This window comes from Coregonus lavaretus, assembly GCF_964263955.1.
Source record: "Coregonus lavaretus genome assembly, chromosome: 18".
NCBI classification, from domain to species: domain Eukaryota; kingdom Metazoa; phylum Chordata; class Actinopteri; order Salmoniformes; family Salmonidae; genus Coregonus; species Coregonus lavaretus.
The window spans coordinates 29,497,412-29,519,980 of record NC_140005.1 but is presented as its reverse complement, the minus strand read 5'-3'; the positions used below and the strand labels follow the sequence as shown (position 1 = coordinate 29,519,980).

The 22,569-nt window shown below is 45.4% G+C and overlaps 1 protein-coding gene across 1 annotated transcript in view; it reads left to right on the top strand.

The window, feature by feature from the left end:
* dph6 (diphthamine biosynthesis 6) overlaps window positions 1–22,569 on the top strand; it is an 85,278-nt gene that overhangs the window by 19,527 nt on the left and 43,182 nt on the right. The window contains exons 4-12 of the mRNA XM_084182599.1: window positions 4,519–4,592; window positions 7,051–7,169; window positions 14,565–14,626; window positions 14,885–14,979; window positions 15,071–15,164; window positions 17,168–17,309; window positions 17,693–17,815; window positions 19,053–19,182; window positions 19,505–19,691. Coding sequence (XP_084038725.1) covers window positions 4,519–4,592; window positions 7,051–7,169; window positions 14,565–14,626; window positions 14,885–14,979; window positions 15,071–15,164; window positions 17,168–17,309; window positions 17,693–17,815; window positions 19,053–19,182; window positions 19,505–19,691 — 1,026 coding nt within the window. The remainder of the gene's footprint in view (window positions 1–4,518; window positions 4,593–7,050; window positions 7,170–14,564; window positions 14,627–14,884; window positions 14,980–15,070; window positions 15,165–17,167; window positions 17,310–17,692; window positions 17,816–19,052; window positions 19,183–19,504; window positions 19,692–22,569) is intronic.

Here is a 22,569-nt window from a genome sequence, read left to right as displayed (position 1 = left end):
CTATACTACCCTAGCCTGTCCCTGTACTACCCTACCCTAGCCTGTCCCTGTACTACCCTAGCCTGTCCCTGTACTACCCTACCCTAGCCTGTCCCTGTACTACCCTAGCCTGTCCCTATACTACCCTAGCCTGTCCCTGTACTACCCTAGCCTGTCCCTGTACTACCCTAGCCTGTCCCTGTACTACCCTACCCTAGCCTGTCCCTGTACTACCCTAGCCTGTCCCTGTACTACCCTACCCTAGCCTGTCCCTGTACTACCCTAGCCTGTCCCTGTACTACCCTACCCTAGCCTGTCCCTGTACTACCCTAGCCTGTCCCTGTACTACCCTACCCTAGCCTGTCCCTGTACTACCCTAGCCTGTCCCTGTACTACCCTAGCCTGTCCCTGTACTACCCTAGCCTGTCCCTGTACTACCCTAGCCTGTCCCTGTACTACCCTAGCCTGTCCCTGTACTACCCTAGCCTGTCCCTGTACTACCCTAGCCTGTCCCTGTACTACCCTAGCCTGTCCCTGTACTACCCTAGTCTGTCCCTGTACTACCCTAGCCTGTCCCTGTACTACCCTAGCCTGTCCCTGTACTACCCTAGCCTGTCCCTGTACTACCCTAGCCTGTCCCTGTACTACCCTACCCTAGCCTGTCCCTGTACTACCCTAGCCTGTCCCTGTACTACCCTAGCCTGTCCCTGTACTACCCTACCCTAGCCTGTCCCTGTACTACCCTAGCCTGTCCCTGTACTACCCTACCCTAGCCTGTCCCTGTACTACCCTAGCCTGTCCCTGTACTACCCTACCCTAGCCTGTCCCTGTACTACCCTAGCCTGTCCCTGTACTACCCTACCCTAGCCTGTCCCTGTACTACCCTAGCCTGTCCCTGTACTACCCTACCCTAGCCTGTCCCTGTACTACCCTAGCCTGTCCCTATACTACCCTAGCCTGTCCCTGTACTACCCTAGCCTGTCCCTGTACTACCCTAGCCTGTCCCTGTACTACCCTAGCCTGTCCCTATACTACCCTAGCCTGTCCCTATACTACCCTAGCCTGTCCCTGTACTACCCTAGCCTGTCCCTGTACTACCCTAGCCTGTCCCTGTACTACCCTGTCCCTGTACTACCCTAGCCTATCCCTGTACTACCCTAGCCTGTCCCTGTACTACCCTAGCCTTTCCCTATACTACCCTAGCCTGTCCCTGTACTACCCTAGCCTGTCCCTGTACTACCCTAGCCTGTCCCTGTACTACCCTGTCCCTGTACTACCCTAGCCTATCCCTGTACTACCCTAGCCTGTCCCTGTACTACCCTAGCCTGTCCCTGTACTACCCTAGCCTGTCCCTGTACTACCCTATTCCTGTACTACCCTAGTCTGTCCCTGTACTACCCTACCCTATTCCTGTACTACCCTATCCTGTCCCTGTACTACCCTACCCTATTCCTGTACTACCCTAGCCTGTCCCTGTACTACCCTAGCCTGTCCCTATACTACCCTAGCCTGTCCCTGTACTACCCTAGCCTGTCCCTGTACTACCCTAGCCTGTCCCTGTACTACCCTGTCCCTGTACTACCCTAGCCTATCCCTGTACTACCCTAGCCTGTCCCTGTACTACCCTAGCCTTTCCCTATACTACCCTAGCCTGTCCCTGTACTACCCTAGCCTGTCCCTGTACTACCCTAGCCTGTCCCTGTACTACCCTGTCCCTGTACTACCCTAGCCTATCCCTGTACTACCCTAGCCTGTCCCTGTACTACCCTAGCCTGTCCCTGTACTACCCTAGCCTGTCCCTGTACTACCCTATTCCTGTACTACCCTAGTCTGTCCCTGTACTACCCTACCCTATTCCTGTACTACCCTATCCTGTCCCTGTACTACCCTACCCTATTCCTGTACTACCCTAGCCTGTCCCTGTACTACCCTATTCCTGTACTACCCTAGTCTGTCCCTGTACTACCCTACCCTAGCCTGTCCCTGTACTACCCTATCCTGTCCCTGTACTACCCTAGCCTGTCCCTGTACTACCCTAGCCTGTCCCTGTACTACCCTAGCCTGTCCCTGTACTACCCTACCCTAGCCTGTCCCTGTACTACCCTAGCCTGTCCCTGTACTACCCTACCCTAGCCTGTCCCTGTACTACCCTAGCCTGTCCCTGTACTACCCTACCCTAGCCTGTCCCTGTACTACCCTAGCCTGTCCCTGTACTACCCTACCCTAGCCTGTCCCTGTACTACCCTAGCCTGTCCCTGTACTACCCTAGCCTGTCCCTATACTACCCTAGCCTGTCCCTATACTACCCTAGCCTGTCCCTATACTACCCTACCCTATCCCTGTACTACCCTGTCCCTGTACTACCCTAGCCTGTCCCTGTACTACCCTAGCCTGTCCCTGTACTACCCTAGCCTGTTCCTATACTACCCTAGCCTGTCCCTATACTACCCTAGCCTGTCCCTGTACTACCATACCCTATCCCTGTACTACCCTGTCCCTGTACTACCCTAGCCTGTCCCTGTACTACCCTAGCCTGTCCCTGTACTACCCTACCCTAGCCTGTCCCTGTACTACCCTACCCTAGCCTATCCCTGTACTACCCTAGCCTATCCCTGTACTACCCTACCCTGTCCCTGTACTACCCTAGCCTATCCCTGTACTACCCTAGCCTGTCCCTATACTACCCTAGCCTGTCCCTGTACTACCCTAGCCTGTCCCTATACTACCCTAGCCTGTCCCTATACTACCCTAGCCTGTCCCTGTACTACCCTAGCCTGTCCCTATACTACCCTAGCCTGTCCCTATACTACCCTAGCCTTTCCCTATACTACCCTACCATGTCCCTGTACTACCCTAGCCTGTCCCTGTACTACCCCATCCTATCCCTGTACTACCCTACCCTATCCCTGTACTACCCTAGCCTATCCCTGTACTACCCTAGCTTATCCTTGTTTGCATGTGTGTGTTTATGTGTGCAGCTCTCCCTCCTTGTCCCCTCGTTCTGCCCGGGGGCTACTGTGTGTGTGTGTGTGTCTCTCTCTGTCCCAACACACACACACACACACACACACACACAGACAGTATATTCTTTATCTGATTAGCTGACACGCCTGCGTGGATCTCTGTGCAGCGCGGCGGCTGAGCAGAGCAGCATCAGGCCCAAGGCAGGGCATAGATTTCATTTTAAAAAGTATCAAAGGTTTACACGCTGCTCGCTTTAATCAGCATGTTTATCAGGCAGAGAGAAATTGCAGGAAGGACCACAGGGAGAAGGGGGGGTTATCTTAAGGACCAGTAGCCTGGGAAATTGATAATGGCTACAAGGTAATTTACTGGCAACTTGTGCATCCCTCCACTGCACCGCTGCCTAGGCCGGCCCCTCATTCTAATTACAGGCCATGTAATGTACTAATGAAGCTGCGGGGTGTGTGTGTGTGTGTGTGTGTGTGTGTGTGTGTGTGCTCTGTGCCAGTCTGGAGTGATTTCATGAGCTTGAGATTGAATACGTCTCTGGGCTTGGTGGGTGGGGCGGCAGATGCAGCCTCCCTCTGGAGTCTGTGTGTGTGGCCGTCTCCCAGGAAGAATGTGATGTGAAGAAGTATCTGATTAATATTTGGCAGTGTGACAGACACGGGCTAAGCACAAACATTAGCCCAAATGATGTATGTATTTCATATATTAAGTCAACGAGGTGATGCTGTGTTTTGGAGCTTGGTGTTGGTAGATGTGTTGTCTGTGATGGGATATTAGGGGGCAGCTCTGTTTGCAGTGACAGTCATTGAGGGTTGTCATGAGGACAACATGTCTGGAGGACACTCCTTAACTACTAACAGTTGTTTTCCAGACTCACTCAGTAGCACAGTGAGTCCTTTTGCAAACTGACTAGCTTAATACTGGGCTGGGTCAATTATGCCTCGTGATGGGGTCTCACTGAAGAGTGTGTGTGTGCATGTGTGAGTATGTGCACAGTTCTTCCCTATGTAACGGTCTCTGACCTTGCAGTGTGGTGGACAGTCCCATCGCCAGTTCACACAACGCTACTGATAAGAAGCAGACTGGCTCTGCTGCTCCAGTGTTAGTATTGTTGTTCTGATGCTACAGCCAGGCACAGCCAGGACGAGGAGTTAGGCTCCATCCTATATCCTTCACCCCCCTCACTAGGGGATGTGTGCAGGGCCAGGAAAGCCTTGATATGACCATCATGTAAACATCCCCACCTATCTGATGGAGGGAAAGAAAACTGTTTTCTCAGTGAGTGTGTGTGTGTGTGCGCGTCTCTCTCTCTCTCTTTCTCTCCGTACATGCTCGTACATGTGTGTCTGTTTATAGACATCATTCTCTCATAGTGTCCTCTTTTTTAGATGGTTATGTGACCTTTTGGCCCAATTAGATCATCACAAGACATCACCATGACTCTGTAACGTGTTAAAATAAACACTCATATGACGGAACAGGAAACCGTTGTGATGTGAGAGTTTAAAGTACGTAAAGTTTCCTAAAGGAGGATTTTCCTCTTCCTTCCCTCTCTTCTCTTCACAGGAAAAGGAGGATGTCGAGGCGGTGTCTGTAGGGGCCATTCTTTCAGACTACCAAAGAGTACGGGTGGAAAATGTGTAAGTAGAACAAGTGTGTACATACACACACACACAACTACATGCCTGAGAGACACTGTATTCCAAACAAAGATGATGTACATTTGTTTACTCCATGATGTTTAGTCTAGCTGTATTTTTATGGTACAGTTGTATTACCAGAATGGCCAATGGCTTACAGTACCAGTCAAAAGTTTGGACACACCTACTCATCAAAACTATGAAATAACACATATGCAATCATGTAGTAACCAAAAAATTGTTAAACAAATCTAACTATATTTTAGATTTTAGATTCTTCAAAGTAGCAACCTTTTGCCTTGATGACAGCTTTGCACACTCTTGGCATTCTCTCAACCAGCTTCATGAGGAATGCTTTTCCAACAGTCTTGAAGGAGTTCCCACATATGCTTAGCACTTGTTGGCTGCTTTTCCTTCACTCTGCGGTCCGACTCATCCCAAACCATCTCAATTGGGTTGAGGTCAGGTGATTGTGGAGGCCAGGTCATCTGATGCAGCACTCCATCACTCTCCTTGTTGATCAAATAGCCCTTACACAGCCTGGAGGTGTGTTTTGGTCATTGTCCTGTTGAAAAACAAATGATAGTCCCACTAAGCGCAAACCAGATGGGATGGCGTATCGCTGCAGAATGCTGTGGTAGCCATGCTGGTTAAGTGTGCCTTGAATTCTAAATATATCACCAACAATGTCACCAGCAAAGCACCATCACACCTCCTCCATGCTTCACTGTGTGAACCACACATGCGGAGATCATCCGTTCACCTACTCTGCGTCTCACAAAGACACGGCGGTTGGAACCAAAAATCTCAAATTTGGACTCATCAGACCAAAGGACAGATTTCCACCAGTCTAATGTCCGTTGCTCGTGTTTCTTGGCCCAAGCAAGTCTCTTCTTCTTATTGGTGTCCTTTAGTAGTGGTTTCTTTGCAGCAATTCGACCATGAAGGCCTGACTCACGCAGTCTCCTCTGAACAGTTGATGTTAAGATGTCTGTTACTTGAACTCTGTGAAGCATTTATTTGGGCTGCAATCTGAGGCTGGTAACTCTAATGAACTTATCCTCTGCAGCAGAGGTAACTCTGGGTCTTCCTTTCCTTTGGCAGTCCTCATGAGAGCCAGTTTCATCATAGTGCTTGATGGTTTTTGCAACTGCACTTGAAGAAACTTTCAAAGTTCTTGAAGTTTTCCGTATTGACTGACCTTCATGCCTTAAAGTAATGATGGACTGTCATTTCTCTTTGCTTATTTGAGCTGTTCTTGACATAATATGGTCTTGGTCTTTTACCAAATAGGGCTATCTTCTGTATACCACCCCTACCTTGTCACAACACAGCTGATTGGCTCAAACGCATTAAGAAGGAAAGAAATGACACAAATTAACTTTTAACAAGGCACACATGTTAATTGCTCTCCAGGTGACTACCTCATGAAGCTGGTTGAGAGAATGCCAAGAGTGTGCAAAGCTGTCATCAAGGCAAAGGGTGGCTACTTTAAAGAATATAAAATATTAAATGTATTTTGATTTGTTTAACACTTTTTTGGTTACTACATGATTCCATATGTGTTATTTCATAGTTTTGATGTCTTCACTATTATTCTACAATGTAGAAAATAGTAAAAATATAGAAAGACACTTGAATGAGTAGGTGTGTCCAAACTTTTGACTGGTACTGTACGTGCGTAATGGGATACAATGTATTGTTATACACCACATCAGACAGGACACACAACCTTTTTATTTATACGGTAGGACATTGGATACAGGTGAAAGAGTTTCTATGACAGTACCTTTTGGAAAAGACCTAGTATGGGCCTCTCTCTCGCTCTCTCGCGCTCTCTCTCTTTCTATCTCTCTGTCACTGTGGTAAGGTACATTCCAGCACAAGCCTCTCTCGTCTTGTGTTCCCAACACAACCCAACACAACCACAGAGCTCTCAGCTTATGAACAAATCCCGCTGTCAATCATGTATTGTTTCAGCCACTCACACACACTCTTACTCTCACATACACACTCATACACCGCAGGCGTTCTCTGAGACAAAGACATGTACGCCCATGAGTTTCGGCTCCAGTTACCGGCACACTGCCTATGTGAGTGTGTTGTGTATGTGTGTGTGTGTGTGAGTGTGTGTGACACAGAGAGTTATAGTGTAAAGGACGTGCCATTTTAAGATAATTACCCCTCTTTAATTCCCCCTCTTCTGCTGAATCTGTTGAACAAAGCCACAGGCACCAGAGACGGCTCAGAGTGTGTTCCATGTGAGCGTTGGTAAGGCAGCCTGCCCGCAAAACTAGTGAAGGTGCCCGTCGCACTTTGAAGGTGTTGTGATCCTGGCAAGTTTTCATTCTGACCCACCCCTCACCCTCTCTCTTCTTTCCCTCCCTCCCTCCCTCCCTCCCTCCCTCCCTCCCTCCCTCCCTCCCTCCCTCCCTCCCTCCCTCACCTGTTCCCCCAGGTGTGTGCGGCTGGGTCTGCAGCCCCTGGCCTACCTGTGGCGCCGCGACCAGGCGACCCTGCTCTCTGAGATGATATCGTGTGACCTCCACGCCCTCCTCATCAAAGTGGCCGCCTTCGGTGTGTCTCTCTCCATTTCTCTTTCTCTCTCTTTCTCCAGGGCAGCGGGTGAGCAGTCCAACACCGCCCTTCTCTCATTGTCGGCTTAGTGCTCGTTCTTTTCTCAGTCCAAAAGGTGCAGATTAAGTAGGAGGGTTTGTTAGAGGGGAGTGAGGAGAGTTTGAGATTTGGGGTGGGGAGGGAATGGGAGGTGGAGGGTTTGTGTAACCAGAGAGAGAAAGAGAGAGTAATGTGCAATGTTCCGAATCATCAATCTGTGGTTTTTAGCAGCGATGTTGAGACTTGTGCCAGGGTGCAAAGGCAGCAGAGTGGAGAAGAATATGAATAGAAAGATAAGAAGCAGAAGTGAGGTGGGGTTCTTGGCAGTTGAGCAACTGTACAGGTGATTGCACAGCGCATTAATGAAAGCCTGTCAATAACACCGCGCAGGCGTCCCTATTGTGGTGGGGGGCCAGTGTTGCGTACCTCACAGCTTTTGCATACCTCAAAACTCATGGGCTGTGAAGAGTAGATTAAAATCTAGTATATATCTAATTTAAGCTTTTAAGTGGCTCTGGCACAAAGGGAAAAGGTTAAAGTATTGTCACCTAGGTTTGTCTTCTTGGCCATTGTGGAGCCTGGGGGATTGAGGGATTGGTTTGCGGAATAAGTGTGGTGTGTGAAGACTGCTACCTGTATCTGCTAGACAGTTGAGTTGGATCCGTATGATAGTGAAAGGGATAAATGATAATTATGTGGCAAATTGGTATTTTTACTTTGAAACAACTCTTGGCGATAGATCATTATGGAGACACTGTTTATGTGCTCTTAAGTGCTTGTTGTCGCCTTCAGGAGCAATCAGTTGAAAGGGGTGCCAGCTAGACTGATGACCTAGTGAACTGAATGTCGTGACATGTTCAGGTTTCTAGATGTCTCTCAACACCATTGAAATGGCCACTGTTGGAATGTAGCTCATCATTTACCTGTATTATTATTAGTCTTCGTATCTATGACTATTTCTCATTTTTCAAGTTTGAATGTTTGAAGGGTTATTAGTCATTTTTCCCCCCGTTCAAACTTGAATCTTTCGCTTTTTAAAGACAGAGATAATCGCAAGAATCCAATTCTGAGCCTGTTATAATTTTACTGACAAGATCATTGTGTTCTAGCATCTCTGTAAAGTAAACGTATTATAATTTTGTTCTTTCTCCAAGTGAAGTCCCTTTATCTAGCTTTATCTAACACATGCTTTTGACTTGTGTATTCCACTTGGGTTACTTCTTCTCCCTTTGATGTCAATGATCACACTGTCTTTTATTCCACCTTGTTTGAACGCAATGAACCTAGAGGATGTTAGCGAGGAGAGTAATTATGCTAATGCAGGGCTTTTTGAAAACAACGTCATCTTAATTTGGTCGCCGAGACAAAGCCTCTTTGTGTCTGGCCCAGGAATGCTGCTCTGCTCTGCTGTATGCTGCTGCTCTCTGCTATCGCCCCAGCATCGCTAGTCCCTTCAAATTACCGCCCGAAGTCATTCACAGCCAGAGAAAACACCTCACCTTAAAGGCTTAAGTCCCCCAGTGACCAGGCCACCGTACCGCCAAGCTTTCAACCCCTTCTCTTAACACATAGCTACTCCTCTAAAAGAAAAATAACATTCCACACATTCATTTTGTGAGTGTGTGTTTGTTTGTGTGTGTGTATGTGTGTTTTGGCTACAGGTAGAAGATCTTATTTTGGTCCCTGACTCCTCACCTGTCCCGAGGCAGGGGTAATTAGAAATGAGAGAATTTAATGGGGCCGCGAGTGCCTCGGGCCCTTTTAAGGCACCACTCAAATAATTGCAGCTTTGGTTCGAAGCAGGTCTGAGCAGCGAGGTGTGCTGTTTGGGGGGGTATTGGGTGACAGATGGGTGTACCTGAGGGGATGAGGTAGGGGGCGAGGCGGATTTGCCTTCGCAGACCTCAGGAAGAGATAAAAACAGCTCTCTCAGGGTTAAAGGTCTAAGCCACATCTGAAATGACAGAGAATGCTGCGATGTTTGATATGCTGATGGTTCATCTGGCACTGTCTGCAAGATAGGTTTTTCTTTGGGGAGATGAAGGGATAGAGACTGGGTGGTAGTTTCAGTGTAATATTCCTTCATTACCTACTTAGAGAGACAGGTGAAAAATTAACAGTAAACTGCATTTCCTACTGCTTTTGCTTTTTGGGGGGAACTGAAGAGATTTTGAAGGTGACAAATCCCTATTGTCAAAAGACAGCTGTCCAAAAAATGAATTCTCAGGAAGCGCTTATTTTCATACTGACGTTACCCTAATCCACAGTTGGAGAGAAAAGAGAGAAAGAACAGACAGAAAAAGATTATTGTCAGATTTCTGTCTCCTGATATCCTATGTAGTGAAGGCTATTGAATTTCTTAAGATATTGAGCACAGCAGAATATTATAAAGCCAAATGAAAATGATTTATAAATGTGAATTATGTGTATTAGACGATCATTAAGTTTTACCTGAGTTGGATCCTCATTGTTTTCACATATAGCACAACCGCTCTCTCCCTAGCAAGTGATAATTGGCAATTCCAAATGCCAGTATTAAATATTAATGTAATTAGTTAACTGATTGATTAGTGTTGGTGTGTGTGGGTTGCACATGCAGGTTCAGCATTCTCTGCAGCAGTTAATTGCTCCGCAGCTTTAGCGATAATTGCCGTTTTTGAAATCAAGGTTTCTCCGTCGGAAACCTTTTATCACATGAGCTGAGCTCTACCCTTTGCACTAGGCCTTCCTTTGTGTTATGAGAAAAATAAAATGTGGACTGATTTGCATTCACTGAAGACCATACTGTAGCTACAGTTTAAAACCATGGACTAATTTAGTTATTTTAGAAGACCTAATGGTTGGTTTAGTTTTGTTTGACAACAATTGTCTATTTGAAATGTCATGTTGTCTTGTCTACTGTTAGAAAAACCAAACTTCTTTGAAGGCAGAGGAATAGTTACGTTTTCTCCTGGAAGTCAAATCAGCTTCCATTGTCCTTTCAATGGCCAGGGCCAAATTAGCCTTGAGAGGCAAGCAGTGCTATAATTTGCTGTTGACATTTGATGTACCACTGACAGTAAAGCATTGTGATGAAAACAATTAAAGCAACTTTAACACAGTGACAGTAAACGCTAAACCATCAGCCTCAGGTTGCACAGCTTAACCTTGACTCAGGTCACAGAGCCCCATCCACCCCTCCTTTCCTCCTTCCCTCCATCACGTTGGGATGGAAAGTTGCTAACCACAGAAAGACAAAAGAAAGTGTAGGATTAGTCATTTAGTCTTGACATGCCAAGTAGCAAGACTCCTTTTTTTTTTACCTGTCTATTGACTCATATGACCTGACCTTGTGGGGCCGGTTCAATCATATACATCTCTGTCAACAATGTCATTAGTTTAGTGTAAGGGTCAATGATGAACTGTTTTGGCCCAGCTCGCCACAATGAACTAAAACATCAATATTTGATATAAAGCTTTAACACTTATGTTACATTTTGCTGCTAGAATGGATACATCACTACCAAGAGTCAATGGCACCTATTGGATAAAAAAAAAATACAAAAGTAAAGATGGAATTCAATTCTGCAATATCTTTGTATCATTGATACTTCCTCTTTATTGCCAGTTAGTGTCTTTTTCTAAAAGTCTGGGATAAAGTCTGTGTAAAACTTGCAATATACATTGGATAAGGTTATAATTGGCCACAATTTCTCTTTTTTAATTTGTTGGATATAAAAGATTCCATCTTTGAGGTGGGTGCCGCTCTATTCACCCTGCCTATTATTCCTCTCTGAGACATTGAATTTCAGATAAGAGCTTGAACACATTTCACATATAACCTTAATCTTATCATCTTTTGTTTGTGTTTCCCTCCCTCCCTCTCTCCTCCCTTTCTTTCTCTTTCTCTCTCCCTCTGTAAGATGAGGTGATACTGAACAGCTATTGTTTTCACTAAGGTCTTTGAGAGCGTTGTTCAAAGGCTTGACGCGGCTCACCTTCTAGTGGGAGATGCTTATTTCATGCATTTAAAAGCTCAAATGTTTCACATCCTGAATCCAATTTTCTCTCCCTTTTCTCTCTGAAGGCAGGGATTAATGCCAAGCTGTCAGTCGGCAGACGTGCCAGATCTTAAGACGACTCGTGGATGGCTGCGATACTCGGCTCTGGCTCTGGCAGTATCTAGAATCTCTCTCCCAGGTTTTAATTTAGCATTAGGTACAATGTAGCAGAGTGCCAAGGACACTGAGCAGGAGAACACAACTAGTTTAAATTAAGAAGGTAACTCATGCTGTAGGTTTTCACTAATCAATTGATGAAGGGTGCTTAGGCTTTCACCAGTGGGTAAAAAGTATACACAAGGTTTTACTGTTGAAATAATTGGCTGTGACTACGTAGGTCTGTGAGAGACCCGCAAGCAGAGTTCAGCAAGCAGTGAGAGCACCTTTTCATCTGTTAACACTGCCTTTTTTTCAAACATTTTGTTTAAAAGATCAGTTATGCATCATTTCAGCTTTTTGTAGTAGTTAGTAGTCTAATAAGCAGGTAGTAATGGATATGATGGTGTCCTTTCCATACTATTTATTTTGTGTACAGCATAACCATCAATACACTTACAGAACAGTTTTACATGTCACTATGATTTAGTCTTGAACATACTACTGACGTGACTGTTCAAATAGGGCAAAACCTCTCTTTTTCAACACTCATTTCGAGCTTTGGCAGAGTCATTTTGTGAACACCGTACCCCGTAAAACGTGTTTCCTCATTACGCACTCTCTGGTTTGAGAAGTTCACTGAATTTAATTGCGGTTTTATAGGATAATACGGGATAAAAAGCCTTTTAAGGGCCAGCTATTCCTTTTTGTCTCCCAGGAAAGCTTCTCTCTCCAAAGTGCGGCCAACCTGTCTCTGGCGGCAGACAAATGACAGCTTCTAGTGGGCTTATTTGGGTTTAATGTGGCATAATGAGGTTAGGTAATTGGGTTTAGGTCATGTTGTAAAACAGGTTGAGAGGAGACGGGGATGTGAAGACCATGTAAATGAGTGCAGTGTTAGATTGCTGGATGAAGCTAACAGTAACAATGTGGTGGGCTTGGCTCACAGTAAGTAGCCACTGAGTGACACTCACAAAACTTGTCCAGTATGGATTCAGTTAGGCCCATCTTATGGTTCAGCAAGAAGAAGATAAACAGATTTCTGTTGCCATTATTCATTAATTGGGGGAATTTCATGAAGATGAAACTACTTTTATGTCATTGGAAGATTGGCATCTCAAGTCTGAATAGTTATATATTGTATGGTATATTATCACTTATTCCTGTCACACACATCTCTAAGCGCTTGCCACCTCCCTCCCTGTAAATATCAAATCATGTATCATATATTATTTAAGGCTAGGGTAAGTTAATGAACACATTAAAAAAGCGACATCCCCTCAGCAATTTGAAGCCAATCATTAAAATGTGTTAAAAGGCATGACTAATTAAAAAGGATATTTAAATGGGATTGAATTTTAATGCTTTTTCTCTTATTACCTTTGTGCAGGGTTAAGATGAGAGAGTGATGAGATTAGATATTCTCACACTAATTAAGGCTACAGCTCCCCTGGGTGGAGAACAAGGGCCTGGCTCATTCACTCCTTCTACACTCCTCTCCTCTCATTCTCTCCTTCCCTAAATCCCCCCTGGTCTTCCCTCTCTCCTTCACAGCGCCGGACCATGGGAGGCTTGGGAGCCTAGTTGAGGCTTAACTTGAAACCCACTTTGGGATGCTGCATGCCCCTCCCCAGAGGTACCGTGGAATCTAACCTTGACCTTTGAGGTTGTCAGGACAGGAAGATAATATATTTTCTCACGTTATGATTAACATTTGCCTTCTAATTACATAGAAACTTGTAAATGAGCAGGATTAAGTAGATTTTAATAGGATAATGAATGTTCAGAGGTTTTGATAACCAAATATATTGGAACAGAATACTGTGGTGTAGGTTGCATTGGCATTTTGTCAAAATAGCATGTCAGTCTGTTATACTGTAGGTAATTACTTGTTTGTAATGTGTCAGACTATGTATGAAAAGCCACACTGAGAAGACATTGGATATGGGTGAAACTAAGTGAGCCACTAAAAACCCTCTCAGTCACATAAAGCTGAACATAGCCTTGCTAATCTTGTCTATGGTAGTCTCCATGGCTGTAGAATCAGATAGGCTAGCTAGATTGGATTGGCTGAGGCTCTAGCATTAACAGGAAACCACATTAGGATAATTTATATGAAGCCTCTTTGGTCATAGTGTTCAGCTGGTTTCACCTTTACTCCCATCTGTTGTTTAGCTGTTTGTCTTTGTTGTGTCTGCTGAGTTACATGCTGTCTCATTGGCTGTTTGAAGTTAAGAGCAGGTAGGGTCACCTGGGGAGATACCATAAGTAGCTTGTTTGTTTGTTTACTTGAGGATCAGAGTTGTTTATTCTCAGAAGATGTCGTGTGACCTCATCGGCCTCCTCATCAAAGAGCTAAAGGTCGGAAAGGAGGCTTCATCAGGAACATGTGTCAGGAATATTTTGACAGCAGGCGGAGGATTTTTGTGTCACGCAGAGAGTAAAACCATCCACACTTAATGAGATAGAGGGAACACAAACTGTTAGTGCCCTTAATGCGCCAGTACTGTAAATTAATTGACATGCTAAGCCATTAATACAGCCATGGTGGCTATTACTGGCTAATGTTGGAACCTCTAAGAATTGAGTGACTACCTGGCTTATACGTTCAAAGGTGGGGTCTTTTTGTTCTCTAAGCTTTGATCTGAGGTAAGATGATGACGAAGAAACTGAAGTAAGAGGTAATGGTGTTCTTGGAATGTGGCACTGGTGGGTACTGGCTAGGTAAGCAGACATAGCTCTCTTCCTCCTCTCCTCCTGTTTTTCTCTCTGCTGCCCCACACAAAGCTGAGGGCCTGTGAGTCACTTCCATGCACCGTGTAAGGGGAAGGAGAGGGGGAAGGCAAATTAAACAGGATTTCTCCCTCTCCCTTTCTCCCTCTCCCTCTCCCTCTCTCAGAGTTTAGGTTATCAAAGGGAACCAGATGAGGGGTGCTTCTCTCTTTTCACCCCGCTGCGACTGAAAAATGTTACCTTTACCCGGAGATATCTGTGTACACTACTTGCAAAGTCAAATAAATAGATCCAGGGTGCAGGTTTACGTGTGTGTCTGTGTGACTGCCCGTAAAGCATCAGCGCCTGTCATCTTCAATCACTGTTCTCTGTCCCTGATCAGGCCTCCCTCTCTCTCTTCTGTGTGTGTGTGTGTGTGTGTGTGTGTGTGTGTGTGTGTGTGTGTGTGTGTGTGTGTGTGTGTGTGTGTGTGTGTGTGTGTGTGTAGGGCTGGATCCTGAGAAACACTTGGGGAAACCTCTGGCTGACATGGAGCCCTATCTAACTCAGGTCAGAGCATTACCTCACCAGGCTGGATCTGGCTTTGTTATATAATTATGTCACCCTGAATGAACTCACTAAAGAGTGGCCTGCTTTCAAACTGTTACTGCTTTCTTAGCATCATTGAGTTTAATCTGAAGACTCGATATATGACCAACAGTAATGTTTTGGCTAGTGTTTCAAACATATAGATTTAGAGTAAAGTGATTGCTTTTAGGCTGGATCTTAAAATGAAATGATTATGAACATATTGTTTTTGTTGGACAGCTTTCTGAGAAGTATGGAGTCCATGTCTGTGGAGAAGGGGGCGAATACGAGACATTTACTCTCGATTGTCCTCTGTTCAAGAAGAGACTTGTTATGTAAGTCCAGCATTGAAAGTTGTATCTTTCTTGAAATGAATGTACAGACAAGAAAGTATATACTTATAAAAGTGTTTTCATCTTTCTGCAGTGATACTATGGAGACAGTGATCCACTCTGCAGATGCCTTTGCTCCGGTTGGCTACCTGCACTTCAGCAAGATGCACACAGAGGACAAAGAGAATGTAAGTCTTACTTTTTGCAGAGTTAGGCTATTTTTGTGTCAGCGTTTAGTGGTTTCAGTTCAAGTTGTAAATGCAATTCAGGATGTTAACTAAATAAATTAGTCTTGCACACCATTGATACAGAAGTCACTCAGTACACAGAATAAACAGAATTGAACAGTCTCTAATAGTTGCTTTTTTGATGCGTGATAAGTTTGCCTCCAGAGGGTCTCCCTCCCATCTCTCCATCCCTCGCTCCTCTAGTCCCACATGGCCTACTTTGACGTCTGCAATATTCACTCCTGCCTGAAACTAGGCCTGGCTTAATAAACATGTCTGCTTAAATTATGGCTTTTAAGATTCAGGTAGCTGGCTAAGCGGACACAGTGGGGGGATGGGGAGGAGTAAAGAGGGGTGGAGGTGAGTAAAGGGAAGGGGTGGGGGGTTCTGGAGACATAGGGATGATGCCCTGGCTCCTAGTGTGAGAGAGATTATCTGGATCCCACAGTTGACTGTATGTACCCAAGCAACACATTGGATTGACTCATGTCACTTTTCCCATTGCAACATGTTCTCGTTGGTTTCCTCCTGGCTGCCTCTGGTCTGGTAGGGTAGATGAGAACTAAGACGTCTATGTATCTGTAGATTTGGCCAACTTAAGTCTACACAGTTAACTATGAGGTCAGGGGTCAGGTCAGACAAGGTTGTGTGTAACACAACAGCTCCTCCCTTTAACAGTATTACAGTGGTCTGGTCTGGTTGCGACTAATTAGCTTAGCGGACTGGAGGCTACAACCAGTGAGTAAGAGAGAGACGGGAAACGAAATAAAAGCAACAAGCTTAGTAAACAACAGCATCTGGGTCAGTTACTCTGTGCATTGTATTTGTAGTAAAGAAACCCAGTAAAGAATGGTGAGAGAAAGAACGAACTTGGAACAAAGAAGATGAGAGTTTATCTAGTATTTTATAGAGGAGCTGTGCTAGCTGCAGTAATGTGTGTGTATGTTTGTGTGTGAGGGGGTACACAGGGGGTTCACAGGGGTCACACGGGTGGGAGCAGCCCCTAGCAGGCCAGTGCTCTAGGGCATGGTTTGTGTGTGTGTTTGTGTGTGTTATTATGGACAGAAATCATACCCTCCAACCCCGGTGACCCTCCAGCTTCCATCCTCCATACATACCTACAGCTATGTATTTTCTACCCCCACACACACACACATCCCCACATCCCCCCTGGGTTGCTGGTTGGGGGAAGAGCAGGGAGATTCCCTGGGCCTGGGATTCAGGGGAGAGGATAACCTACCCTCATGCTGCAGTCCAAAGCTCTTTCCATCAGGGTGACAGATCGGCCCTGACACAAGCACTAGATGACTAGAGGAGACTGCACTAGGGCGGGCGGTGGGCAACACAGGGGGTGGGGACATCACGGCCCTCCATCATTTGCCCCTCAGTTTTTCCCTCCCTGTGTAGGCAGCAATCGAGAGGGGCTGCAGTATAATTAATTTGATTATCATATGGCCAAATGCAGCTGACAGCAGGAGGGGGGGTAGTTGTTAAGAAAATTTGAAATGTGTATTTAAATGTTTTACGCCCTGGTGGAATTTGGCAGGTAATATGTATGCCTTTGAGAATGCTAATGTTTTTTTTTTTAAGAAGAGGGTATGGAGGCAAAGTTCTAAATAAACAAATGAATAAAACACCAGTGTGGTGAAATCCAAAGCATGTCAAAGCAAAGCTAGGAATCAAGAAGAGTGATAGCCGGCATGATTGTATCAGAAAATACAACCGCCTGCCGCCCCTCCCTGCTTGGTGTAATTCATGAATATGTTAGCATGTGTTTCATATTCATTCACCTTGAAGTTATTTGTGTCTAGGCCCTCATCAGAAAAATAGTGACATACATTGCCTAGCCTGTGTAGTGGCGGCTTTTTGAAAAACAAATTGTGCTCTGTTGGTTGTTTTGCAATGGTTGTGTGTAGTTATGTGATTTTGGGGCTGTGTCTGTTTGGCTTGATGTTTTATTGCAGGGCGCGGTGGTGAGTGTTTTGCCCCTTGGTAGTTGTCCTTGCCAGAGTGTCATTGAAAAGATGACTGAGGAGGCTGATCAAGCTGAAGACATCCAGGAAGAATTTACATCAAATGGCGACCTTAGTTGTCATCGGGGCCGTGGTGAGGCGCGTGTGTGTGTGTGTGTGTATGTGTGTGTGCCTGTGTGTGCGTGTGCGTGCGTGCACTGTATCTGTGTCATGTGGCCAGTGTCATAATGCTAGCTCTTTTGAGTGATCACTTGACAAGAGCTGTCATTCTAAGAACATATTTATGACTGTTTAGGAATAAAAAATGTTGTTACTGTCCATTTCTGAATGAATTACTACTTAGCAGTCGTATACATATGATTTAGCTGTTACAAAATACTCTTCATATCTTCTAAAACATTGTGCGTCTATATCTTTGAGACATAGGCCTAGTTTAGTTTATAGAAAAGCAATAATTTCACTTTTCAAGTTGCAGGCCTCTCAAACCTCCGTCTGGTCTGATATCTCTCCCTCCAGACCTCCCGTCCTGCTCACCTAGAAGCTCCAGGGGCTACCAGTGGATCTCAGGTATCACTGGGCTTCACAGCCCAGACCCAGGGATCCAGAGTCAGACCACTACAGCATTCACTCTGCTGCAAGGTACAGTTCAGTACAGCAAAAGAGGGGGGAAGTATACTGACTGCAAACTAGTTTGTAACTCTGATGCTGCAAACTAGTGCATCACAAGTTTAAAAAACAGACTTATAAAATGTTCAATTTCCAAGAAACACAAGGCTACTTGAAAATTCTTTAGGTTCTCAGAAACTCTAGTGATAAGTCACAAACTCAAACTAACGCCGTAACCCAAAATAATCTATGTTAGCTTCGATCAAATAAAAATGTAGAACTTTTGAGGGAAGATAAGGTTCTGGACTGCTTTTACCAGGGGTTATATCAGGAATATAGAATATAAAAAGTGGTTGGTGCTAAGGAGTACTGGAGTGGTTGCCGGCACTCTGTAACCCCTTTGCAAGGTTTAACCCTGAAACCAGCCAATTGAGAAAACGGAGGTGGAAAACTCCTTTGTTCCCAGGACACCTCTCTTTCTCCTTGTTGTGTTAGGAAAATGCACTTGAAAGGTGCGGCAGGCTGGGCCCGAGCAAAAACACAGCTCTTTATTCACAAATGCTCTTTTTAAGTTTGGGAGGCCCACGTGTAAGCTTCTGTGTCCATCACAGGGACGGAATTGCAAGCGCACCACACGAGGACAGACACTTTAAATTAACCCAGAGCGGAGCGCACCCCGCTCCTCTTCAAACAGACACTCACTCTCACACACTTACACTTACACACAGGCACGCTGTGTGGGTTAGCTCTTTTTCGCCCCGCAGAACTTTTTCTAAAAGTGCACACTTTAATAGAGCATCTGATTTTGGGGGGTGAGGGGGAGAAAAAGGGTAGAAAGATGAAAAGCATATTTAATCGTGGTATGCGGCTGAACAGCCTTCACAGAGCAGAGACAATATTAAATGAGTTAATATTTAATGGAGAACCTCTTTGTATGAGGACGAAGTGTGTGAAGTACTCTGAGATGCCAGCGTTGGCAAAGGAAAAACAAACTTGATGCCCTATCATATAATAAGGAGGAGAAAGACCTTGCTTCAAGCCCCCGGTCTTCCCTTCCCGATGCTCTTTAAGGGAGCTGAGCTGTGTACAATGCATGGGATGAAATAAATCATGACTCTCAGAACTATGTCAAGGTAAACATAGCTCAATGTGCATTCAGTATGGTCTCAAGTGTCACCACAATCATTTAGCAACCTAAACACGTTGTATTCTCCCTACAATGAGAAATATTTGTGCGTGTATCTGTAACCTGTGACTTGGTCCTGTGTAGGTGAGCTGGAGAGGAGAGACTGGCAGCTGAAGCATATTGTCCTGGTTCACCTGTATGTGAGGAACATGGAGGACTTCATTTCACTCAACAAAGTCTACACCACCCACTTTGGCATCAACCCCCCTGCCAGGTACCATAATGGACCCGTAGGCTGCCTTTCTATTGTCTAGAGAGGTTTCCCCTCCCTGTCTCCTACCTCATATTAATGTTATTTACACACACCTTTCCAGCATTCTTAGATGTGTGCAGATGAAGGACAGGGGATAAGGAGAAGAGTCTACAGACTATTTAGCACACTTAGACTGACCCCTCACCCAAAAAGCAGAGACAATCACATATCCTCACTAAATCCTTCACTGTCCGTATACAGTTGATGAGTATACAGATCATATCATCAGGATCTCCTCCTTCATGTCCTCCCCTCCTCTTCATCCCTCCCTCCACCTCTCCAGGGTGTGTGTCCAGGCCCCTCTACCTGCCGGTCAGCTCCTCCAGATGGACTGTCTGCTCCACGACTGGCCCCCAGAGCCCCAGGAGGCTGCGCAGGAGGCTACCTTCCACCACAGAGAGGCCCTTCACGTCCAGAGCCTGTCCCACTGGGCTCCCGCCAACATCGGGCCCTACAGCCAGGCCTTCAGGGTAAGAGACCCCCACGGGAGGGGAGACGGAGGGGAGGGTGGTGGGATGGATGGCTGGGTAGCTGGGTTGGAGATGTGGTTGTCTTTTAGATTCCAAGGAAGTTAGTAGAAACATGGAGAGGGGGTGGGGTGGTTGGGTTTGGGATATGTGTGTCTCTTTTGATTTTTACTGGGGACTTACAAGGATCAAGAGGTGAGGAGGGAGACTGATGGCTAAGTGGCTAGACGGGGAAAGTCAGTCTTGTGTTTCTAGGGACTTACAAGGAGCATAGTGGTGCATAACTCCCAGTGAAATACTGAGATGGATAAGAATGGTTGATTCCAGGGATCGTTATAACTAGCTACAACTTTGTTGTTTGAGTCTGACGAGGAACTAGAAACAAAGACATAGCCTTTGAAATCCGACTAGGATACAAAGCTGTGATTTCACTGAAGTTTGTAGTCTGAGAGTGTGTATTTGTCTGCAGAATGTAGCCTTGTGGGTGTGTGTATATGTGTGTTTGTGTATCTACATCCACATTCGTGTGTGAAGTTTGTAGGATGGAACGTTTTTTCTTATTGTTTAAACACACAGACTCAGCTCAACAGGAGAGAACACAGGAAGTGAGTGTATCCGTGGTTGCGTGGGCAGCTGGTGCTGTGTGTTTACCCACTCTGTACTGGGGATTACACTTGTCAAGTTACTGTCAACAAGGCAAGTGTCCATCTCATCCACAACGACCTTGATCTCCCATCCAAAACCTCAGATGAGTAAGAACACGTGTGTATGGATGGATGGTTGAGGTAGAACCATTGAGTGTTGGGGATAACTTACAGAGTAATGATATCATGCTGTGCACACTGTTGTTGATCTCATAGAAGGTTAAGAAAGTTAAAACATTTTAGGGGATCAACAAAGTTATAGCTGTTATTATTGACATTAATAATTTAGACTTGAGCCTTGGATAAGCATGTAGCGCAGGATGTGTGTTCTATTATCCTACTCTTATACTTATACTACGCTCATAGCCTACGCTTATACTGTAGACCCTTAGTGACATACAAACTATATATCGTTTTGCCTTTAAACAACAGAATCATTTGTCTGTCTTAATGTCATTATTCATGATCATTCAAAATCCAAAGCAATTTCCCCAGAAAACAATTAAATCTGATTTGTTTGCACTGAACTCTGTAGAATGATCCCAAAGACAGTGCCTTGTCTCTCAGCCTGCTGACTCTACCTCCATGGCACACTGGTTCAATTAGAACAAAAATATATGAACAACATCGCTTTGTTTTAGGGGGAGAATTTTACATATTGATACAATTAGCCCCTCGCTGTGAGCATGCAAATGTGTTGCCCCACAACTCACGTCTTAATGAGAATCTGCTGTCGTGGTAATGGCGAATGTTGCCGTGACAATATAGCCTAGCATTGGGGTCCCGGCAACAGTATACAGTGCATTCGGGAAGTATTCAGACCCGTTGACTTTTTACACATTTTGTTACATTACAGCCTTATTCTAAAATGTATTTAAATTGTTTTTTTCCCCCTCATCAATCTACACACAATAACCCATAATAACAAAGCAAAAACTGGTTTTTAGAAATATTTGCTGAAATATCACATTTACATAAGTATTCAGACCCTTTACTCAGTACTTTGTTGAAGCATCTTTGGCAGCGATTACAGCCTCGAGTCTTCTTGGGTATGACGCTACAAGCTTGGCACACCTGTATTTGGGGAGTTTCTCCCATTCTTCTCTGCAGATCCTCTCAAGCTCTGTCAGGTTGGATGGGGAGTGTCCGTGCACAGCTATTTGCAGGTCTCTCCAGAGATGTTCGATTGGGTTCAAGTCTGGGCTCTGGCTGGGCCACTCAAGGAAATTCAGAGACTTGTCCCGAAGCCACTCCTGCGTTGTCTTGGCTGAGTGCTTAGGGTCATTGTCCTGTTGGAAGCTGGACCTTCACCCCTGTCTGAGGTCCTGAGCGCTCTGGAGCAGGTTTTCATCAAGGATCTCACTGTACTTTGCTCCGTTCATCTTTCCCTCGATCCTGACTAGTCTCCCAGTCCCTGCCGCTGATAAACATCCCCACAGAATGATGCTGCCACCACCATGCCCCACCGTAGGGATGGTGCAAGGTTTCCTCCAGACGTGACGCTTGGCATTCAGGCCAAAGAGTTAAATCTTGGTTTCATCAGACAAGAGAATCTTGTTTCTCATGGTCTGAGAGTCCTTTAGGTGCCTTTTGGCAAACTCCAAGCGGGCTGTCATGTGCCTTTTACTGAGGAGTGGCTTCCGTCTGGCCACTCTACCATAAAGGCCTGATTGATCGAGTGCTGCAGAGATGGTTGTCCTTCTGGAAGGTTCTCCCATCTCCACAGAGGAACTCTGGAGCTCTGTCAGCGTGACCATCGGGTTCTTGGTCACCTCCCTGACCAAGGCCCTTCTCCGTCGATTGCTCAGTTTGGCCGGGTGGCCAGCTTTAAGAGTCTTGATCCAAACTTATTCGATTTAAGAATGATGGAGGCCACTGTGTTCTTGGAGACCTTCAATGCTGCAGAAATGTTTTGGTACCCTTCCCCAGATCTGTGCCTCGACACAATCCTGTCTCGGAACTCTACGGACAATTCCTTCAACCTCATGGCTTGGTTTTTGCTCTGACATGCACTGTCAACTGTGGAACCTTATATAGACAGGTGTGTGCCTTTCCAAATCATGTCCAATCAATTGAATTTTCCACAGGTGGACTCCAATCAAGTTGTAGAAACATCTCAAGGATGATCAACTGAAACAGGATGCACCTGAGCTCAATTTTGAGTCTCATAGCAAAGGATCTGAATACTTATGTAAATAATGTATTTCTGTTTTTCATTTATAATACATTTGCAAAAT